The sequence below is a fragment of the Ips typographus genome, linkage group LG1, assembly GCF_016097725.1.
Source record: "Ips typographus isolate SLU linkage group LG1, UJ_Ityp_2.0, whole genome shotgun sequence".
Lineage (NCBI taxonomy): Eukaryota > Metazoa > Arthropoda > Insecta > Coleoptera > Curculionidae > Ips > Ips typographus.
In genome coordinates, this window is record NC_138422.1 from 28,766,670 (window position 1) to 28,791,281 (window position 24,612).

Here is a 24,612-nt window from a genome sequence, read left to right on the forward strand (position 1 = left end):
TGTGCTTAAAACTGTCATTTTCTCACTCCAAGTGAGTTTAACAGACGATTTTGTCGCTGACTGTCCTTTCAAACTATGTTTCTGTTAGTTCAAATTTTGACACTTTTTTTTCTCTCTGACTGTACTCAATTTGGTAGTGTTTTTTTAGGTTAGTGGATAGGAAATTTAATGAGGATTCCAAAAATGTGCTTAAAACTGTCATTTCCTCATTCCAAGTGGGTTTTACAGGCGATTTTGTGTTTGACTGTCCTTTCAAACTGTGTTTCTAACAATTCAAACTTTGACACTATTTTGGCTATTGAATAGGAAATTTAATGAGGATTCCAAAAATGTACTTAAATCAAACATTGTCTTACTAGAAGTGGGTTTCACCAGCGATTTTCACCCTGACTGTCCTTCGGAAGAGGTTTCTTTTAGTTCAAAATTTGACACTGCTTTTCTCCCAGACTGTACCACATTTTATAGGGTTTTTCCAAGTACCTGAATAGGAAATTTAACGAGGATTCCAAAAATGTGCTTAAAACTGTCATTTTATCATTCCAAGTGGGTTTTACAGGCGATTTTGTCTCTGACTGTCCTTTCAAACTGTGTTTCTGGCAGTTCAAACTTTGCTACTGTTTTTCTAACTGACTATACTCGATTTTTTAGTATTTTTTTAGGTTAGTAGATAGGAAACTTAATAAGGATGCCAAAAATGTGGATAAAACTGTTATTTTCTCACTCCAAGTGAGTTTAACAGACGATTTTGTCGCCCTGTGTCTTTTCAAACTGTGTTTCTGCCAGTTCAAACTTTGGCAGCACTTTTCTCCCTGACTGTACCGAATTTTGTGATTTTTTTTTAGGTTATTGGATAAGAAATTTAATGAAGATTCCAAAAATGTGCCTAAAACTGTCATTTTCTCACTCCAAGTGAGTTTAACAGACGATTTTGTTGCTGACTGTCTTTTCAAACTGTGTTTCTGCCAGTTCAAACTTTGGCAGCGCTTTTCTTTCTGACTGTACCGAATACCTATTGTTTTCATTCGATTGGCAATCTGAAGCCAAGCCTTCTTCAAGGCATTATTATCCTTGTGTTGAGGGTGCTTAGAATCCCACAAAATGAGGTAACTTTGGACAAAATCAATTAGCGTAGTGTTAAAATCGTTTTCGTTCATATCCACGGACATATTTGCTTTGCTGTTTCTGTTTTGTTTTCTGTCCCTGTCATGAATGTCATGATTACGACGTTTACGCGCGGAAAATATCAAAATATGCAATCCGTTCCGGATAGACGGACAGAACGCTGATTGGCTGAACGATTTTCCGCGAATGTTCCGGATTCATGTGAACCGAGCTTTTTAGGAATCAAATTTTTTGTGGTTTCAGTGCCCTTCGCTGTTGAAGAAAGATCCGGCGTTATAACAGTTGTGGACGACTTGAAGAAGTTCAGCAGGTCAAATTATGATTTCGACGGAGTCGTAACCGACGGACGAGATTTGACTTTATACACTAATGTCACACTACATGTGGTGGATCCTAAAGATGAACGCACAGTACTTATGAGGTTGGTACAGTCATATACTGACAAAATTAAGAAGAGTTTATATAATAGTCTTTGGGACTACTTGTTAGGTTTCTAATTAGTCTCTCAAGGATTGTCTAATGAATTTGTGCATAACTAAGTTGGGTTTAAGAGCAAGTGTTGTTTAAACTGTAATATTTTGCACGTAATCTGTCACATTCAAATCTCAACTGAGCTTAAGTTGTCTATAAAAGTGTCAGGAAAACGGGTATTAGATATATCAAGACCAAAAAGTTGCAGTTCTCTGCAGAAATATACTTTAGGAAGAAGTGTTCTGAAATTCTTTTTCGTTTGGATCAGTTTGTACCATCTTCGTTTTCCTTAAAGATAAAATTAACGTTTTCTCATATACATTGTATGTGGAAAATGTTAAACTATTCATGATAAACCAAAGATGATAACATTATGAGAAAATTATTATAAATCAATGCACTTGACAAAGAAGGGACGCATTTGACAATTGACACCTGAGGACTTATGACCTCGTAAGTGTCATTTTCATACATGAAAAAGATCGAAATAGACATTATAAGATCATTTTACCTAAAGTTTCTAATGATCCTTTTGTATTGGATTTGGACAAAAATTACTGACTCTCAAATTATTTGAATCCTTCTAAGAGTGACTTGGATCAGTTCTAAATGCAGAAAACATTGAAAATTATATAGGTACAGGTATGGAAATTTTAAAGTGATGCATAGGAATCCCATGATAAGAAGAGAGAATTGATGCTCTAGAAACTAAAATGGAGGTAAACTTTGTAAGTGAGCCAAAACGGATGTGACGTCATCAGTTGGTCACGTGACTACTTTTTGTCAGGATGTCTGAATAAAATCTTGTACAGCCAATGTCACATCTGTTTTAAATGTCATATACAGGATGGTTCAGTTTTAAATGTCAATAATCCACTATCCGATAATACATTCAAAAATTTATATACAGGGTGGTCCAGTTTTAAATGTCAATAATTCACCAATCCATAGCCAATTAAAAAATAAGTTCACATTCATTATGTCATTTTCCTGAAAAGTGCTTCCTAAGGAAAATACAGCCCTTCAAATTTCTGTTTAAAAAATCGTTTTTTTTGTCATAACTGTCAAACCGTTGGACCAATATTGATCAAATTTGGAACAAGCACTTTATTACACGTTATTACGGTCAAAGACCCAAAACTAACCCAACCCAACTTAAAAATTGTCTTGGAAACGGAAAATTCACTTAAGAAGTTTAAAAAATATTATTGTAGCCAGTTTTCATAGTTTCCAGACAAACTAAAAGACTTTAGTTTTGAAAATTGAATTAGAAAAGATAAAAATTTCAGAAGCTTAAAAATTGTGTTTGTAACCAGTTTTCATGCAAATCGAGAGACTTTAATACTAAAAATTGACTTGTAGACATAAAAACTACTTTTTCCAGAATTTGTTACTACAAATTCATACATTTAAACCTTAAAAATTGACTTGAACCCCAAAATGTGACTGAACTAATGAAAAGTGACATCAGAAACTTAAAATTTGCATTTGAAGTAAGTTTTCATAATTTGAAGACAAATTTCAATATTTTAGTCTTGAAAATAGTCTTAGATGCAGGACATTGACATTAGATTCTTGAAAACTAACTTTTCGTGCTTTTTACTTTGCTTTTCATTTTCTTCGAATTCTGGACTATTTTTAGTGCTTCAAAACTGCTTTCAGCTTGGAAAATCGAGTTTCAAGACTATCTTCACCAAGTTATTGACATAGCAAACTTAAAAAACAATTTTTACATTCTTCAAAGACTTAAAATGGCATTCCAAGCTTTGTCACTATTAAATCGACTTCTAGACACCTCAGTGCTAAAAAGTCGGGTATTTCTTAATAAACTAGACTGTTTTTAGTGTTTTAAGGTTGTTTTCAGTGCCTCAAATCGAGTTTCAAGACTATCTAAAGCCAGTTTGTCCACTGACCATAATCTTGAAAATGTTATTTCAAGCTTCTTCTCTATTAAATTGACTTCTACACTCAAAGGTGCAATAAATTGTAGCATCTCTAAGAAATTGAGACTGTTTTTAGTGCTTTTTAAGACTGAAAAATCGAGTTTAAGACTATTTCCAAAAGTCAAGTTTCTTCAGTAATAAAAGTAAAAAATTTTGGTACCAAATGCTACAATAATACGTTTTGAGAATTAATTTTTAGAAATAAAATAGTCCGAAAATTTAATTTACTTCTAGACTTGTTGTCCAGTCCAGAAAATTGAGTTGTACACCAATTAAAGTTTTGAAAATATACTTTTGGACTCTCTTTAGTCCTAGTAAAGTCAGTTCTAGCATTAAAAGTCAACTTTTTTATTTTTTTTAGTAGTAAAAAATGAGTTTCATGCACAATACAATCTTTGTCTTGATTTCCGGACTTTTTTTAGTTCTTGAGTGCCAGTTTCAGACACTCAACCAGGATGGCAGTCTGAGAAAGCGAATCATAAGACCATTCCTAGTAGTAAAAAAGTTTTTAGACTATTCAGTACAAATTTGGACTTTCACAAGTCTTGGATGTTCAGTTTTAAACTATAAAACGATTTTTTAAATTGAAATTTGGAGGACTGTATCTTCCTTAGGAAACGTTTTTCACAAAAATGACATAATGCAAGTCAACTTATTTTTTGATTAGCTATCAAATGGTGAATTATTGACACTTAAAACTGGACCACCCTGTATATTATCTATACCTATATTATCTTAAGGCTAATAAATCAATTTTTTTTTAATTTCTCTTTTTTTTATCTACTTTTAGAACTGGTAACAGCCCTATCGAATTCCACGTCAAAGAAAATCAACCAAATGTGCTGATTGGCAGACTGGGATTCAAAAACAACATGACTAGCAGCTTGAGGTTTACCATAGCCAACCAGAAGGACGTTACCGATATGCTGGCCATCACAACCGATGGTACTTTACACACTTTACAACCTTTGGATCGCGAAACTCGCGATGTGTATCGCTTAACTGTTATTGCAGAGTATAACAAAGGTATAAAATTTTAATTCTACTGACAGCTGAAAGAAAATAATGTAATTTGCAGAAAACGTGCTCGGTTCTGGAATATACCAGGTGACCATCGTTGTCGATGATGAGAATGACAACAAACCAACTTTTGAAAGAACCAGCTACGAGGGTAAAATCAAGGAAAACGCCAAGTCTGGTACTGAAGTAGATTTGAACTTTCCTGTACACGTTACGGACAAAGACAGCGGCGCTAATGGACAATTTACTGTAACCATTTTTGGAATTGGAAGTGAAATTTTCAGACTGGATAAAAACACCGGGAAAATCCAGTTCATCAGCTCCAGCTCACCTTTAGATCGTGAAACCACCGACGTTTATAATTTAAGACTGGTGGCCAAGGACAAAGGTGGACTGTACAGCGAAGCCAAACTGACTATTCAAATCGAGGACGAGAATGACAACGCCCCCGTTTTTAACGAAATCGAAATTTACACGGACAAAGGGGTGAAAGTGAAAGAGTACGACAAGGATGGGAACAGACTGACCCACTTCGAAGAAGACAAAAACAGCAACACCTCCAAGTTTGTACTTACTCAAGCGTACCTTAAAGCGAAGAAACCGAGACAAAAAACCTCTCCGGTTATTTCGGTGCCTGAAGATGTCGGAATTGGCAGCGCGGTACTAAAACTCACAGCCACCGACAAAGACACTGAGGAAAACGCAAATGTTAAGTACGAAATGGTGTCGGAGGCTTACATTCCTAACGAAAAGTCTACGGAACCGTTCCACTTGATTCAATACTTCATGGTACATCCCACAACGGGAGAACTGTCGGTAGGTAGAGTTTTACCGGCAGAATCCGAGTTTAGACTCAACGTTTCGGCCACCGATCGGGGACTCCTCAGGGACTATATTTTAGTGAGAGTCGTTGTGAAAGATGTGAACGATCATACTCCAGTGTTTAAGAAGTCGTGGTACAATTTCGATACTGAAGAGGCTGCTTACAATAGAAAAGTACTGGGTAAGTGTTTATATTGACCTATGGTTTACTTAAGTGCGTTAAAATGCTTGCAGAACTTAATAGTTTATAGTTTTTCCGACACTTTGATTGATTTTTTTTTCGAAACATTTACCAAAATCAACCTTATTTATTAGTAATAAACAGAAATTCTCAGTTAATACAATATTTACTGTTAAATACCTTCATATAACCATGAGGACATGGTTGATAAACAACTTTACCACTAGAACCTTAAACTTAGTGTCCCAAATTGCACTTGTGTAATTTTAGCGGCTATTTTGCATCAAAAAGTGATGCTAGTTTGCTAAATACAGGGTGGTCCAGTTTTAAGTGTCCAGCCAATCAAAAAATAAGTTGACTTGCATTATGTAATTTTTCTGAAAAACGTTTCCTAAGATACAGCCCACCAAATTTCAATTTAAAAAATCGTTTTATAGTGTAAAACTGAACATTCAAGACTTGTGAGAATCCAAATTTGTACTGAATAGTCTAAAAATTTGCTATTAACTACTAGGAATAGTCTCATAATTCGTATTTTTAGACTGCCTTCCTGGTAAAAACTAAAAACAGTCCGGAAATCAAGACAAAGGTTGTATTGTACATGAATCATCTAAAAATAATCTAAAAGTTGATTTCTAAGGCTAGAATTAATTTTACTAGGACTAAAGAGAGTCCAAAAGTCTATTTTCAGGACTTTAATTGGTGTACAAGTCATTTTGGGACTATTTCATTTCTAAAAATTAGTTCTCAAGACTAATATCGTAGCATTTGGTACCAAAATTTGTTACTTTTATTACTGCAAAAACTTGACTTTTGGAAAAAGTCTTAAACTCGATTTTCCAGTCTTAAAAAGCACTAAACCCCGTCTGAATTTCTTAGAGATGCTACAATTTATTGCACCTATGAGTGTAGAAGTCAATTTAATAGTGAAGAAGCTTGAAATGACATTTTCAAGACTATGGACAGTGTCCAAACTGGCTTTTAGGCCTGATAAGTCAAAAGATAGTCTTGAAGCATCTTAAAGCACTAAAAACAGTCTCAATTTTTAAGAAATACTTAAATTTTTAGCACTGAGGTGTCTAGAAGTCGATTTAATAGTAAAAAAGCTTAGAACGACATTTTAAGTCAATGGAGAATGTAAAAATTGTTTTTTTAAGTTTGCTATGTCAATAACTTCGCTTTTCCAAGGTGAAAGCAGTTTTGAAACACTAAAAATAGTCCAGAATTCTAAGAAAATGAAAAGCAAAGTAAAAGGTACGAAAAGTTAGTTTTCAAGACAATTTTTATGAATCTAATGTCAATGTCCTGTATCTAAGACTATTTTCAAGACTAAAAATATTGAAATTTGTCAATTTTTAAGGTTTAAATGTATGAATTTGTAATAAAAAATTCTAGAAAAAGTGTTTTTTTTATGTAAACAAGTCAATTTTGAATAAAAAGTCTCTGGATGTGTATGAAAACTGGTTAGAAACACAATTTTAATCTTCTGAAATCAATTTTTATCTTTTCTAAATCAATTTTCACAACTAAAGAATTTCAGTTTATTTGAAATCTATGAAAACTGGCTACAATAAAATTTTTTAAGCTTCTTAAGTCAATTTTTCATTTCCAAGACAATTTTTAAGTTGGGTTGGGTTAGTTTTGGATCTTTGAACGTAATAACTGAATTATCTCGGAAACAAAGTTTTAAATTAGAATTTTATAAGAAATAATTTCTTTTTCATCTTGAACAATAAAATTAAAAGAAACTGTAATTTTTGAAAAATATCCAAACACCTAGAAAATAAGACAAAAACATGAAAACCATCTTCCTGTATCTACACTTCTGGAGAATTTTGGCAAACGTCATTCATAATAAGTATTAATTACATGAGTGCTTGTTCCAAATTTGATCCAACGGTCTGACAGTTATGACAAAAAAAACGATTTTTTAAAGTGAAATTTGAAGAACTATATTTTCCTTAAGAAGCCTTTTTCAGAAAAATGACATAATGTATGTTAGTAGTCTTGAAACTCGATTTGAGGCACTGAAAACAGCCTTAAAACACTAAAAACAGTCTAGTTTATTAAGAAATACCCGAATTTTTAGCACTGAGGTGCCTAGAAGTTGATTTAATAGTGACAAAGCTTGGAATGCCATTTTAAGTCTATGAAGAATGTAAAAATTGTTTTTCAAGTTTGCTATGTCAATAACTTGGTGAAGATAGTCTTGAAACTCGATTTTCCAAGCTGGAAGCAGTTTTGAAGCACTAAAAATAGTCCAGAATTCGAAGAAAATGAAAAGCAAAGTAAAAAGCACGAAAAGTTAGTTTTCAAGACAATTTTCATGAATCTAATGTCAATGTCCTGTATCTAAGACTATTTTCAAGACTAAACTATTGAAATTTGTCTTCAAATTATGAAAACTTACTTCAAATGCAAATTTTAAGCTTCTGATGTCACTTTTCATTAGTTCAGTCACATTTTGGGGTTCAAGTCAATTTTTAAGGTTTAAATGTATGAATTTGTAGTAACAAATTCTTGAAAAAGTAGTTTTTATGTCTACAAGTCAATTTTTAGTATTAAAGTCTCTCGATTTGCATGAAAACTGGTTACAAACACAATTTTTAAGCTTCTGAAATTTTTATCTTTTCTAATGCAATTTTCAAAACTAAAGTCTTTTAGTTTGTCTGGAAACTATGAAAACTGGCTACAATAATATTTTTTAAACTTCTTAAGTGAATTTTCCGTTTCCAAGATAATTTTTAAGTTGGGTTGGGTTAGTTTTGGGTCTTTGACCGTAATAACGTGTAATAAAGTGCTTGTTCCAAATTTGATCAATATTGCTCGAACGGTTTGACAGTTATGACAAAAAAAAACGATTTTTTAAAGTGAACTTTGAAGAACTGTATTTTCATTTTAAGAAAATTCAAAATTGATTTGTATTTTATGAAAAATCACTGGTGTAGCACTTTTTTCCTCGCTTTTTTCCTACAAAAAAAATTTAGTACTATGCTTGTACGGACGCCACTGGAAAGTCAAATAATGTTATTTTTATACGATAGTTAATATCTACAAAATTTTAAGAAAATATGTGCAAAAAAAACCATTGCACCCTTAGACTTAGTAGATGTACCAATATTCATTATTGACAATTTTAACGCAATTTTAACAAGAAAAAACTAATACATTTTTAGGTAAAATAGAGGCAATGGATGCAGACCACGGTGCAAACGCAAACATCTCGTATACAATCAAAACGGAAAACAACACAGTGGTACCGTTCTCCATTTCACCTTACAACGGTCAATTGAGCGTCAACGGACTTTTAGACAGAGAAACCAAAGACAAATATGCTTTCATGGTGATTGCTAGGGACAACCCAATCGAAGGCAAATCTTTAAGCAGCACCGTTAATGTGGAAGTGAACGTTTTAGACATTAACGACAACGCGCCCCTATTTTTCGGCTATGATGACTTGGTGGCCAATCCTGAACCGAAAATGCACAGCAATCACTATTATCAGGACAAAATCCCTGTGTACCGCGCCACCGCTTCGGAAAACAGTCCGATTGGTAAGTTCTAGTATCACAAGTTGACAGTTTAGAAAATGTGTACAATTTTAGGAGCCCCAATAACAAGAGTGTTTGCCAACGACTCTGACTTTACGGGCAACGGAAATGGTTTAATTCTGTTTGACATCCCCTTTAGAAGAGGTCAGCCAAACTTGTTTGCCATCGACTCTAAAGAAGGAATAATCACAACCATCGGAAAATTGGACTATGAAACCGCCAAATCCCACAACATCACCATAGTGGCCTCTGATTTAGGTTCACCAAGTCTCAGTGCCTCTGCTTTACTGATCGGTACTCTTTCTAAAACCTGTTCCCATTTTTAAACTAATCAATGTGGGTTTTAGTGAGTGTGATTGATGTTCCCGAAGATATAGCCACCGAAGAAAGTCCAGTGTTTGCTCATCGATACTATGAAATTGAAGTGGAAGAAAACGTGCCAGTACCTTTGAAGATACTAACTTTGAATGTTACCGACGCGTACAAAATGCAGAAACTGCGTTTTAGTTTGGTGAACGAGAAAAACAGCGACATTAAAGACATGTTCCGCATTGATCCTAAAAATGGCACTTTGTATGTCATTCAAAGTCCTGACAGAGAGAAGAAGGCTCATTACGAGTTAGTTGTACGACTTGATCAGTACAAGTTAGGGAGAGATATGACTGTGATGGTGTATCCAGTAACCAATGAGCGACTTGGTAACTTAGGTTGGAAATTTTCTTTATCACTTCTCTGAACATTCAATACAAGACTTTTTGTAGGTCTGAACGAAGTTAAAGTCATTGTACGGATAACAGACGTAAACGATAATCCTCCCAAGTTCATGTCGACTGGAAGACCGATTGTTGCGGCTATTCCTGCAACTGCAGGTTACGGTTACGAGGTCATCCGCTTGCAAGTGGGTTCTGGATTATCTTCAAAAGATAGCCGAGTTTTAAATTTTGGTTTGCAGGCTTCCGATCCAGATTTGGGTATCAACGGAGAAGTCAGATTCCAAATTCTGAGCAGGAATGAAGAGGCAAATCGACGATTTGCCATAGATTCTGTCAGTGGGCAAATTCGGGCCACAGCCAACTTCAACAAGGATGTTGGTAAAGTATTTGGATTCGATGTCAAGGCAACTGATAAGAATGGAGCCGATGATGGACTTAGCACTATAGCTAATGTTCTTGTAAGTTGAGTATTCTTTAAAGCAGGTCCTCTAACTGAGAAAAGTATTTGATAGGTGTACGTGTTAGATGAACAGAAGCAAGTGATAATGGTAATGGGGATGAGACCTTCTGAAGTGGAAGATAGCATTAGTAATATAACAAGGTTAGTTTAATTTAGAGCCGGTATTTGCACCTCGGGATAAATTTATTCTTGGGAAAATTTCTATAGAAGTGACGGAATTGATAAATAATAGTTCATGATTTCAGTAGAAATTATCAAAGGTTATATCCCGAGACGTTCGTTTTATCGGGTAAACTGTGCATAGGTGATTTTTTGCAAAATTTTGCTTGGAAAATGATTAAGACTAAATAATTCGACGATAAAATTTTTCCAAAAAATTATTTAGTCGAAACCATTTGCCTAAAAGAAAAATTTTGCAAAAAACCTACCAATGCACATTTTACGTGATAAAACGTGAACGCCGAGGGGTATATGTCAAGATTATTTCCTGAAAACTCACATTTTAGTTTATTAACAAGAAAACACCTTAGTTAGAACACAAATACTAAACTAAACGTGATGAAATTAATGATAATATTGAACTCACCCCAGCAGACGACAGATTTTCGTTCAGTCATGTATATTTTTGTTTACATTTCAAATTGACAATCAGACGTCATAATATTTTAATTTATGTAATTTTTTAATGAAAACTACGTTGTACTGATTTATTTATTATTAATATTGAAGAAAATAGCTTAAATTTTATATGTGTCTAAATCCTGTTCCGTTTAATATCAAATGGTCTTCAAAAAACGTATTTGAAAAAGGTAGGAGGTGTTTATTCGGGGGCAATACCACAAGAGCTCAGATTTAGCCGGATAATTTTTGTGCTTGTCTTAGAACACTTTCTTTTTGGTGTAACTGCACGAGAGCTGTTGTAACTAAATCACGAGAGCGCAGCTCGAGTGATTTTGCTAAACAGGTCGAGTTATGTACCATAAAGAAAGTATGAGAAGACAAGCGGAAAAATTATCCTGTTCAAAATCTGAGCTCGAATGGTATTTGATAAGACAATTCCATGAATATAATCAATAATATAATAAGACTGCGACTACCTTGTACTGGCAGAAATACATTTTTCTGGTTCTTTTGATTTTCTGCAGTAAAATTCTATCCGAAGCGAGCCATAACCAAAACAATACGAACAAAAATCAAAATTGACAGTGCCAGCAAAAATCTCAAGGTAAGACATTGCAACAATAGAAGTGTAGTGAAAATCCGTGGAAACGATGAAATCAACAGCAAAATTTATCCGATTTTTTTATCCGCTAGCAAACTCTCTTCCTTCCTTATTAGCCGATAGCAAACCGTGTTTTGATGACGTATATATGGCATTTTTTGTACATGAGTGGAATTGTCACTGTTAAATTTTAGCAGCTACGGATTTATTCAGTATAAAACGGCTCTCATTGGTCAAACTAGAAAGGTTCATTGAATTTTATTGGCTGTTAGTACAATGAGGGAAATAATCTTAGGAAAATTTCTATAGAAGTGACGGAATTGATAAATAGTAGTTCACGATTTCAGTAGAAATTATCGGGGGTAAAATAAATTCGGAAAAACGAGTTTCTAAGTAATTTGTTTTATGCACTTTAGGGATTAAAAGTGCACTTAGACTGATAAAAGAGACACTTTTAATCCTGCAAATTACTTTTAATCCCTGGGGGATTTAAAGTAAATTCTTCCAAATCAAACAATGATTTTATTGAAATTTTATTTATTTGTTAAAGTGTAAGGACGAAAAAGGATAATTAACATAAACATAAATTAAATCTAGTTCTTATTATTATTATATATATTTACATTTATATTGACTTTGGTGCAGTTTGCAAGGCTAACGAAGGGTGGACAATTGGAAGCAACATTTTTAGTAGTAAACATATTCTGCACATACGTAGCAGTCGCCGTTGCCGTTGTCTCATTTTCTGAAATTGATCTTTCTAATGTTTCTTATGCCATATCAACATCGGAGAAGACATTGGTGAATATTTGATCGGCAACATTCTTCTTTTGATACAATCAATTTTCAACATAACCTTCAGCAACAGAACTGCTTTTCCAGCCACCATGTCTTTTCAACACATCTATGGTTGACTCAGAGTCGACAAGTAAGAAGCTGATGATCTGCGAAAACAATGCCCAGTATATAGGTTTGCGTTTGGTAGTCTCAAGTAGCCAGCAATTCTCCTTGGTAGCTGTCCAAATGTATTTTTTCCTATGGGCTTCCCATTTTTGTAAGACACAAAAAATCGTGTATGCTTTGTAGGTGGCCTTAGACCAATCTACTTTCTCACTAATTCCACTACATTCGTAGAGTTTTCGCCAGACGTTTTTATCACAAACAAGCGATCCTTTCCTGATTTTGTACCCCGTAGATTTACCAGAAAAAAGCTTTTATGATCCGAGACATCGTTGCAGTCTAGCTGGCGAGCTCCTTTCCTCGACATGCTCCAGCGACTCCCATAATCAGCACCACCTGCAACAAAATTGTCTCCTGTCAGTACATTTTGTAGTTTTGTAGACAAAAATAATCAATGGTGTTATTTTTAGTAGTACTATCAGGAAAATATTCAAAGTAAAGAAAATAATCTTACCTTTTGGGCTAGATATTGTTCATCTGGAGCATTTCGAAGAAAATCTCTTATATGGTCGAAATCCAATGTCTTGGACTTCTTCGGCTTATAATGGTCATTCTGTCTCTTTAGAAATGCCTGGAGTTTACTGTATTTGCTGATGTCGACGTTTGCTTCAGATATTATCGTGGCTTTGATCATGGAATATTGGCTCCATAGAGAAGATGCCTTGAGCTTCTTAGACTTCTGCAGGAAGTAAGCCAGGAGCACCTTTTCATCCGTAAAATTCTCTGCATTCTGTTCAACGCACCATTTTTGGTAACCAAGAAACTGTTTTTTGTAAGCCTCGCGAGATTTTTCTGGAAGAAGGCTAGCGATGGCCTCTTGGGCGGCCTCTTCAATGTTCATTTTCAAAAAATACGATTTTTCTGGACTCACCGTTTGATAACAACTGATTGACATTTGTTTTGTGCCATAGCAACACTTCCAGGGCACAATAAATTTTAAGTGAATCCACCATGCCAACAACAATCAATAACAACTATCAGTAATACGAGAGTACCGTTGTAACCACTGTTAGTTTTGTAATTTTATTTATTTTTAGTTTCTCGCATTCTAAAGTGCATAAAATAGTATATAAACCTCGTGACTAAAGTGTCTTTTAATCCCTTAAAAACTTAGTGGTAACTAAAGAACCACTTTTACCACTAACTAATTAAAGAACCACTTTAGTCCTTAGGTTTATAATATACTATTAATAAATAGCATGAGCGAAAGTGGTTTTAAAAACCACTAATTATTGAAGGAAATAATCTTTGGAATAAAATTATTCTGAAGCAAAAATACTGACCCTTAAAGGTTAACACTTTTTTGTACCACAGCGTTTTGTATAACACAACCGGGTTGGATGTACGAGTTCGAAAAGTGGAGCCCCACGACGACAGAAATCTGGTGGACAGTACTGCGTAAGACAATTCTACTTTTTTGAAAAATGAAACCAATTAATTAAAGCTAAATTTCAGGACGGATATGTACCTTTATGCCGTAGACCCGGCTTTAAACACTGTCCTAGACATGAGCCAACTGGAAAAGTGAGTTTAATTCTTCATGAATTTGAAGGAAGTGCTAAAAAAAACACTTTTAGAGTGCTTCTAAGAAAGCAGAAGCAAATTGAAAAAGGTTTAGAAGGTCCAAAAGTGCTCTCATTATCCAGCGGTCACATCGAAAAGCATCGGACGCGCACACCCAGATTGATATTGTCTTCGATCGAAATTGGGGCCATTATTGTGGGTTGCATAGTTTTTATGGGAGCCCTTACCACAGCGGCTTGCGTTGTGTGTATTAAGCGGAAAAAGAGAAGGTAATAGAAAAGTTTTACGATTTATTATTGAAAACCTTATACAAAACCATATTCAAAGGTGCAAATAATGTCTGCGTAGAACAATTGGTTTACATATACAGGTTCCTCCATCTAGTGTTAGGCCTCTTCTAGTTGCTTCCATGCTTTTTTCTATTTCTGGCTGATTTCATTCGCCGTTTTTCCTCTATGGTCACGATATTATCTATCCATCTCTTTCCGGGTCTCCAAAATGTTACCCTGTATGACTATTTTGTGATGTTGGTTACTCTGGTTGGGGATTTTGTCAATCAATCTTACACCCAACATAATCCTTTCCATGGCTCGTTGCGTTACCGTCAGATTTTCTACCATTTTTTTTGGTCATTGCCATAGTTTCCCGTCCATAAGTTGCCACTGGTAATATGCAACTGTCATACGTTTTGCGTTTCAGATATATTGGAACATTTTTATCCTTAAAGATGAAGTTTGTCAAATGCTACCCCCACGTTTGCTGTATCCTTCTCGTTTTTTAATTATGTCTCATATACAGGGTGGTCCAGTTTTAAATGTCAATAATTCACCAATCCATAACCAATTAAAAAATAAGTTGACATTCATTATGTCATTTTCCTGAAAAGTGCTTCATAAGGAAAATACAGTCCTTCAAATTTCTGTTTAAAAAATCGTTTTTTTTTGTTATAACTGTCAGACCGTTGGAGCAATATTGATCAAATTTGGAACAAGCACTTTATTACATGTTATTACGGTCAAAGACCCAAAACTAACCCAACCCAACTTAAAAATTGTCTTGGAAACGGAAAATTCACTTAAGAAGTTTAAAAAATATTATTGTAGCCAGTTTTCATAGTTTCCAGGCAAACTAAAAGACTTAGTAGTTTTGAAAATTGAATTAGAAAAGATAAAAATTTCAGAAGCTTAAAAATTATGTTTTTAACCAGTTTTCATGCAAATCAAGAAACTTTAATACTAAAAATTGACTTGTAGACATAAAAACTACTTTTTCAAGAATTTGCTACTACAAATTCATACATTTAAACCTTAAAAATTGACTTGAACCCCAAAATGTGACTGAACTAATGAAAAGTGACATCAGAAGCTTAAAATTTGCATTTGAAGTAAGTTTTCATAATTTTAAGACAAATTTCAATATTTTAGTTTTGAAAATAGTCTTAGATGCAGGACATTGACATTAGATTCATTTAAATTGTCTTGAAAACTAACTTTTCATGCTTTTTACTTTGCTTTTCATTTTCTTCGAATTCTGGACTATTTTTAGTGCTTTAAAAGTGCTTTCAGCTTGGAAAATCGAGTTTCAAGACTATCTTCACCAAGTTATTGACATAGCAAACTTAAAAAACAATTTTTACATTCTTCATAGACTTAAAATGGCATTCCAAGCTTTGTCACTATTAAATCGACTTCTAGACACCTCAGTGCTAAAAATTCGGGTATTTCTTAATAAACTAGACTGTTTTTAGGCTGTTTTCAGTGCCTGAAATCGAGTTTCAAGACTATCTTTTCAAAGTTTTTGACTTATCACGCCTAAAAGCTAGTTTGTCCACTGACCATAATCTTGAAAATGTAATTTCAAGCTTCTTCACTATTAAATTGACTTCTACACTCATAGGTGCAATAAATTGTAGCATCTCTAAGAAATTCAGACTATTTTTAGTGCTTTTCAAGATTGAAAAATCGAGTTTAAGACTATTTCCAAAAGTCAAGTTTCTTCAGTAATAAAAGTAAAAAATGTTGGTACCAAATGCTACAATAATAGTCTTGAGAACTAATTTTTAGAAATAAAATAGTCCGAAAATTTAATTTACTTCTAGACTTGTTGTCCAGTCCAGAAAATTGAGTTGTACACCAATTAAAGTCTTGAAATTATACTTTTGGACTCTCTTTAGTCCTAGTAAAGTCAGTTCTAGCATTAAAAGTCAACTTTTATATTATTTTTAGTAGTAAAAAATGAGTTTCAGTTTCATGCACTATACAAACAATCTTTGTCTTGATTTCCGGACTTTTTTTACTTCTTGATTGCCAGTTTCAGACACTCAACCAGGATGGCAGTCTGAGAAAGCGAATCATAAGACCATTCCTAGTAGTAAAAAAGTTTTTAGACTATTCAGTACAAATTTGGACTTTCACAAGTCTTGAATGTTCAGTTTTAAACCATAAAACGATTTTTTAAATTGAAATTTGGGGGACTGTATCTTCCTTAGGAAACGTTTTTCAGAAAAATGACATAATGCAAGTCAACTTATTTTTTGATTAGCTATCAAATGGTGAATTATTGACACTTAAAACTGGACCCTGTATATTTTTCTACTTTTTCTATGATGGTGTCCTCTATAGTAATATCTTCTTGTCTGTTGCTAATTATTTTTTTTTGTCAACATTCATTTTCAACCCTATTTCTTAAGATTTTTCATTTAGGTCCTGCAGCATTGATTTTCATTCTTGGATATCTGTGCTTATCAACTCTATATCGTCCGCAAATCTTAAATGGCCAAGGTACAATCCATCGATTTTTAGGCCCTTTCCGTCCCAGTCTAATTTCTTGAAGACACTTTCTAAGGACAAAAAGTGATTAACTTGAGCGAGATTATATCACCCTGTCCACTCCCTTGTCAAGCTTTTCGGTTATTTGGTCTTCGTGGAAAGTAGCTTCGTCGTAAATGTGCTGAATATCTGGAATCAGTTCTGGCGTTTTCCAGAACTGTCAGGAAGCAAGCTTCCAATAGGCTTTTATTTAACAATAGTCTTATCGTCTCCTCCAATTTGTTTCCTTCCATTTTTAGCATTTCCGCAGTAATTTTGTCTTCTCCGGGGGCTTTTCTGTTTTTCATTTGTTTGAGGGCGACTTTGGTTTCAGATGGTAAAATATCTCAAAAAGATCTTCTGAGCCTATATTTAGGATGTGTTTGGAGCAACTTCTGGGGTTTGGAATGGTGGACTGGTAAAGTTTTTCATATAATGCTTGAATTTTCTTTGCAATTTACTCCTTGTGCGATACAACAATACATATTTTTGTTGTTCTCTATAGTTTCCACTATCTGTTTCGTTTTCTATTCTCTTAGATCTTTCCTTATATATTTCTTAACTGATACATTAAGGGCTCTATTTTCAGGATGGCCTCTTTCGGTGCTTTTTCGTTTTTCCATTCAGGTCTCATAGATAATAAGCATTTTCAGACTGTTCCGAAATTGAACTTTTAGTATTTTAAGTGGTTGACCAGTCAGTAAACCTTTTAATAATGATAAAACTTTTAGAATGGAAAAATACACATCAACCTTAAGGTACGGACTCAGTCCCTCCAAAATAGGTCTCTACCCCCCACCTTACGGTGAACCGATGCGTTACCCTATGCCACACGATATCGCCCCCATGGCGGAATACACCACGTCCAAGCACGACATCACTTGTCCCAGATATACAGGCTCCAAGTATGGCGGATACAGAGAACGATCCAGAGGATCAATGGCTCTGGAAAAATCCATCACCAGTTTACACTCAAGCGGTCACGATTCCGGTATTGAGGCGGCCATGATGCACTCCTGTCAATGCGGACATAGCAGTGGCAGGAGTTCTGGAGAAGACAGTTGCAAGTGAGTACAAAGTCCCTGCTAAACTAGTTATACTGTTATGATTCACACTGGATGACCTTCCTTGTCCTGACGTGGAGAGAAATGGGTTGGATTTATTAATTTGCATTATAATGTCCACCTCACTTTCCTGAACGGATTCCTGACTGCCGTCCCGGTTCTCTCCAACAGTACAAGAACCAGTTTGTTTTGAACATTTATACCTCACAAAAAATCACTCCTAGTATCGAACCACAAAATAAAATAACAAATGAATTTAGAATTTAAATTCAGCAAAACAAGAAATACCATACAGGGATGCCAAAACGTTGTGTTATTAGGACAACGAATAAACCTAAACTAACCTATTATACACTGTGTGTAAAAAGTCCGGCAACCCTGAATTATTTCGCAAAATATACAACTTATTGAAAAATATCCTATATAAATATTGACGCACTTTAAACGTTTTACCGTTAGGTGACATTCAGGAATATACAGGGTGAGCCACAATATGGCAATGAATTGAGGTTATGTTTTTTCTTATGGAATGACCATGTTTTAATGACGTTTTCTGATTCGCTCTCTCATTCTGATCACATTTCATGTAACATGTTGTATGGTTATCTTGAACAGTTTGGCAGCTATTTAATTATTAAAGACAAATTTGCTTTCATGGTATCCCATGTTTATCGATAGTAATTCTCACCTTTACCTGATTGTTACATTTGATAGTAGATTGCGGGTACCTATTTTTGACATTAGCTGGTAGTGTCAATAATTTTTTGTACACAATGTCCCTTACAGAAAAGGAACGTGTAACTCTGCTTATGATAAGAGGTTTTGGCGATAGGCAGAGGTCGTATTTTGAAACCGTGGAACAGTTTAACATTAATTTCCCAAATAGAGCCCCAATAGCAAAATCTACTGTTTTAAGAACCATTCGCAGATTTGAAGAAACGGGAACTTGCACAAATAAAATCCGTTCTGGAAGACCAAAAGAAGCAACAAGTGATGATAAAGCGTTGGAAACCTTGTTGCATTATGAAGAAGATCCCCACTTATCCTTGAGAAAAGCTGCTGCCCGAACAGATATTTCGTTTAAATCTGTCGGAAACATTTTAGGAAAAAATCAATATCATCCATACAAAATAACTTTAGTTCAAGAGCTCTCAGATGGAGACTTTGATCGCAGATTGGAATTTTGTGAGACGATGATGCGTAAATTCGATGAAAATCAAAATGTGTTTAATCAAATCGTATTCTCTGATGAGGCAACATTTATGTTGAATGGTGTTATAAATCGGCATAACTGCAGATACTGGGCAAGTGAAAATCCTCATTGGATGCGAGAGACACGCACACAACATCCTCAAAAACTTAATGTTTGGGCCGGAATTGTCGAAACCACATTAGTGGGACCTTTTTTTATTAACGGGAATTTGACAGCAGAGATGTATCTTCGTTTGTTACAATACCAAATTGTGCCATCAATTATTAACATAGTCGGACCAAATTTCCAGCATACTTGGTTTCAACAGGATGGTGCGCCACCACATTTTGGAAGACATGTACGGGCGTACTTGGATGAGGTGTTTCCTAACCGTTGGATAGGTCGTAGAAGTGCAATAGAGTGGCCTCCTAGATCACCGGATTTGACGCCTCTAGATTATTTTCTATGGGGTCACTTAAAAAATAAGGTATATGCAACAAAACCGACAAATTTAGATGATTTAAGAAGAAGAATTATGGATGAATGCAACCTTATAACACGCGACATGTTACAAAACGTCATTGAAAAATTTTATTTTAATTTAGCTCATTGTCAGACAGTTCAAGGGGCACATTTTCAGCATTCAATCAAATAAAAATTTTTTACTTATTTAAAGTGTAGTTTTCTTTAATAATTAAATAGCTGCCAAACTGTTTAAGATAACCATACAACATGTTACATGAAATGTGATTAGAATAAGAGAGCGAATCAGAAAATGTCATTGAAACATGGTCCTTCCATAAGAAAAAACATACCTCAATTCATTGCCATATTGTGGCTAACCCTGTATATTCCTGAATGTCACCTAACGGTAAAACGTTTAAAGTGCGTCAATATTTATATAGGATATTTTTCAATAAGTTGTATATTTTGCGAAATAATTCAGGGTTGCCGGACTTTTTACACACAGTGTATATGCCAAAACGTTGTGTTATTAGGACAACGAATAAACCTAAACTAACCTATTATATAATTACCTTCTCTCACAAAATACAAAACTAAAAATTACTGCTACAATACTGTTATCTATGAGTTCGAAAGATTCTTAATTCTAAAAAGAAATTACTTTACTTACAGTCTGTTACTGTTCTTTTAATATCACCGCACGTCACGCCCTCTCTCCCCGCACTATAGAATAATTCTTTATCTGCTGTGATGCCAAACGGTTTATCTCAAACCCGAGACGGTCTCGAAGAACGTGGTAACCTCTGGCTTTTTAGAATCTTCTTCCCCTGCTGTAGCAGGACGTCTTCCATGTTGGGTTGTAATTAGCAACAGAGTAATAACTTTGAACGTTTTATTTAAGATAAGAAAATTAAATTAGACAGCCCGAAATAATTACACAACATCAACTTCAAAAACTAACTTGTACCATATTACAAAAAGGTAATTTTACCTTTTTACAAACTAGACATAATTTTAAGATTAGTTATAACAAATTCTAACACCCTCTCCTAATCTTAAATAAGAATACTTATTATCTATTACAACACATAAATCTAATCCAACATCGTATTACATTTAAAATTTTGAAATTTCACTTTATCTAAAGGTTTGGTTAAACTATCTGCAAGCTGCTCATTACTTGGACAATAAAACAATTTAACAATACCTTCAGATACCTTCTCATTAATAAAATGATACCGGACATCAATGTGCTTGCTGCGTTTGTTAAACTGTCCATTTTTAATTATAGTAATAGCACTTTGATTATCAACATGTAGATTTATATTTATATTTACTCCCAAAAGCTCATCTATAACTGATTTTTAAAAACAAAGCTTCTTTAATACATTCTGCAGCAGCTATATACTCTGCTTCAGTACTGGAAAGTGATACTATAGGTTGGCGTTTAGAACACCATGCTACAGGACCACCACAAAATTTTATGATATACCCTGTAGTGCTTTTCCTTGAGTATATATCTCCTGCAAAATCTGAGTCACTATAAGCTAACAAATTTAAATCCTCACTATGACTTGTATATTGAATTCCCAAATTGATTGTTGAAACTAAATAACGCAAAATTCTTTTCATATTTCCTACGTCACGTTCTGAGGGTTTATCTAATTTCCTACTACAATATCCTACCGCATAAGATATGTCTGGCCTAGTTTTATTTGAAACATATAGTAATGTACCTACTAATTCTCTGTAAGGAAAAACTTTGTTCAAACAAGTATCATCAGTGCTTGGATTATAAATCATAGGAGTACTAACTGGTTTCATGTTTTCCAAACCAAAATCATCCAAGATTTCTGATATGTACTTACTTTGAGAAAGTTTAATAGAATCTTTGCCTTTGCAAATCTCAATACCTAAAAAGGAAGTTGGATTTTTACAGGACACTATCTCAAAATTAGTTGTTAATTTCTGAATCAAAATATTAATCTGTTTCTCATCATTTCCTAAAATTAGACCATCATCTACGTAAATCGCTAGAAATAAGGTGGAGGATTCATTTTTGAATATGTTTTAAACCAATTGATTTTAAAACAGAAGTAAAATGTTCATTCCACCTCATTGGACTTTGTTTAAGCCCATACAATGCTTTTTTTAACAAACAGATTTTATTTTCACAATTTACTTTCGAATAACCCTCTGGAATTTCCATAAAAATTTCATCTTTTAATTCGCTATACAAAAAGGCCGTTTTGACATCGAATTTCCTAATTATTAAACTATTTTTAGCAGCTAAAGCAATCAAAATTCTTAACGGAGCTGTACTTATGACTGGACTAAACGTTTCCGTATAATCTATTCCCTGTTCTTGCTCAAATCCCCTAATTACTAGTCTAGCTTTATATTTATTATTTTCTTTAATTCGAAAAAACCCATTTACTACTTAAAATCTTCTTACTTTTAGCCGCCTCTCTGTCCACATACATCCAAGTTTGATTTTTCTCTAATGACTCCTTCTCTTCATTTATTGCTTCAACCCATTTGTGCTTTTCAACCCCATTTATAGCTTCGCTGTATGACAGCATTACGTACTCATTTAATCGTTGAGGCTTCTTGATGATTCTTCCACTTCTTGTTTGAACATTATTTTCGATTTCTTCTTGGACATCAGAAACTTCTTCATTAGGTACATTTTCATTGCAGATTTCATCCATGACATTTTCAGGTAAATTTACATCTGAAGCAGGTTCCAAATGTTCAATCTCTTCATTTAGGTTATCTTCCAGAAACACGGTTTTTTTAGTTGTGTTAAATTCTGGTCTAACCACTGGTTCTTTAAAGATAACATCTCTGGAAGTTACGATTTTTCTATTTTTATTGTCCCACAGGCGATAACTTCCTAAAGAGTATCCAACAAAAATGTACTCATCACAACGATAATCAAGCTTCTTCGTTGGTCCCAGTCTTTTCGCATAAGCTATGCATCCAAAGATTTGTAAATTTGTTAAATCAGGTTTTTTTCCATTCCACATTTCAATAGGAGTTTTATCAATAGTACTTGAAGGACTTCTATTTAACAAATAAGTTGCAGTGTATACAGCTTCACCCCAGAAAGCCTTGTCCAAGTTTGCCTCAAATATAAGAGCTCTAGCCTTTTCCATTATGGTTCGATTTAGCCTCTCAGATCGACCATTTTGCTGAGGAGAGTAGGGCACTGTATAGTCTACAACTATACCTCTAGCTTTGCACCAATCCATGAAGTTTCGATTTTTATATTCTCCTCCATTATCGCACCGTATTTTTGATACTTTTAAATTTTGAGAAGCTTCCACTTCGTGTATGTAGTTTTTAAGATTTTCAGCTGATTCACTCTTATGTCTCATTAGATAAACTTGAGTGTAATGAGTGAAATCATCCATTATTGTCAAGAAATACCTATTGCCATCCCAGGTTTCTGGTTCAATTGGACCACACACATCACTATGTATCAGTTCTAATGGTCTTGTGGCTCTGGTCCTAGTGCTGTTAAAGGGTTTACGAGTTTGCTTAGACTGTAAGCAAACTACACAATCCTTTATTTTTTGGTCACATTCTACAGTATTTAAAATCATGCCCTTTGAAAAATCTTGTAGTTTTTTCATACTGCTAGCACTAAGATGGCCTAATTTTTTATGCCACAAAACATTTTGATCCCTTCTTTCTGTCATTAAACATTTTTCTTCAGTTGACAAACGAAAAAAAAGTTGACTTTTTACAAACTAGACATAATTTTAACTCGTCTTATTTAAGATTAGTTATAACAAATTCTAACATTCCAAAGATAATGATAGCTCTTCCTGGTGAGATTTGTGGATTTAATGTCACACGCCTCGGCCAATTCGCTTGATCTCCTCAAGGAATGTAGCCTAATTAACACGCCCGGTGTAGAACTCTCGAATTCCAGCGGAATACTCAAATCAATTCGAGGCTTATTATTTCCAATCTTCTTTCTTTACTTGACTTCCAAAAAACCGCCAGTCAATTATTCAAAATTGATTAATTCCCAAAAAACAAAAACCGCTCAACAATTAACTACCTACAAACTATCTATTTTTAACATCCCTGTAAAAAAAATACCAGGAGTGATTTGTGTGATAAAAAGATATCAATATCTTTTCAATACCTTTGTCTTTGGATTAATCAATTTACAATATTAGTTAACAAGCAAAACATAGTACACACAAAGTTTTTCTTGTTGGTGCAGCAGTTATGAAGATTCATTGCAATCGATGCCAAACAGTCGCAAACTGAGAGACCCAACTCCAATGATGCATCATCATCAGTCTAGGACCACCCTCAACCCACACCACTCAGCGTAGGTCCAGAAATCGGTCCATAACAGAAGATATTTTGGATGCGGGTGGTCTGCGTCAAATCCAGAACATGTCCGGCATGAACGCTGGACCTTCTGGAATATTTATGAACGGGCCTTCAGCTTTGAGACGATCCACTGAGAGACTGATGATGGTAGGAACCATGCACAACTGAGTTTTAACAGCTTAGTAAACAAAAACAATTCTAATAAATATAAGTGCGTGTACAAAACGTTAATAAAATGTAAATAAAACTAACTAGTGTGTAAATACCGTAGGGTTTACTTATAAGTTTTTTTTTGGTTACCATTTTTGTAGTTTCTAGTGTTATTAAGACTTTTTGTTAACAAAACATTATTTTCAACCACCTTTTATATTCTACTAATCTTTCTATAAGCTCATAAGGAAAACTGTATGAGTCTAATTGTGTGCAATACTCTGTTGTGTAAAGTTTACAGTTTAAATATTATAAATAAAATTATTTTTGTTCTTCATGAGCTTTATTTGCACATCAATGTTGCCATGATAATTGAAGATGTTAAAAGCAAAAGGGTTTAAGTGAAATTAAACAATCAAAAAATTAATTGATTTTTTTAGTTTATTCTGAGTGTTAATTTAAGCAAGTTTTTGCAGTTTTTTAGGGATTTATCTTAGTTAGCGAATTTTTTTTGGGGTATATGAATGGCAGTTTTTGAACTACAACCAGGGATGTAAAATTAAATTTAAGGAAATTTTTCCAGAAAATG

At 34.2% G+C, this 24,612-nt stretch overlaps 1 protein-coding gene across 1 annotated transcript in view; it reads left to right on the top strand.

The window, feature by feature from the left end:
- The window catches only part of Cad89D (cadherin 89D), a 57,174-nt gene extending 32,818 nt beyond the window's left edge, over positions 1 to 24,356 (top strand). The window contains 15 exon segments of the mRNA XM_081985816.1: positions 1,366 to 1,543; positions 4,327 to 4,562; positions 4,615 to 5,559; positions 8,736 to 9,113; positions 9,165 to 9,404; positions 9,458 to 9,817; positions 9,872 to 10,008; positions 10,063 to 10,281; positions 10,336 to 10,424; positions 13,780 to 13,863; positions 13,921 to 13,989; positions 14,043 to 14,258; positions 17,528 to 17,863; positions 23,758 to 23,832; positions 23,834 to 24,356. Coding sequence (XP_081841942.1) covers positions 1,366 to 1,543; positions 4,327 to 4,562; positions 4,615 to 5,559; positions 8,736 to 9,113; positions 9,165 to 9,404; positions 9,458 to 9,817; positions 9,872 to 10,008; positions 10,063 to 10,281; positions 10,336 to 10,424; positions 13,780 to 13,863; positions 13,921 to 13,989; positions 14,043 to 14,258; positions 17,528 to 17,863; positions 23,758 to 23,832; positions 23,834 to 24,041 — 3,770 coding nt within the window. The 3' untranslated portion in view covers positions 24,042 to 24,356.
- Positions 24,357 to 24,612: the final 256 nt, after the last annotated feature.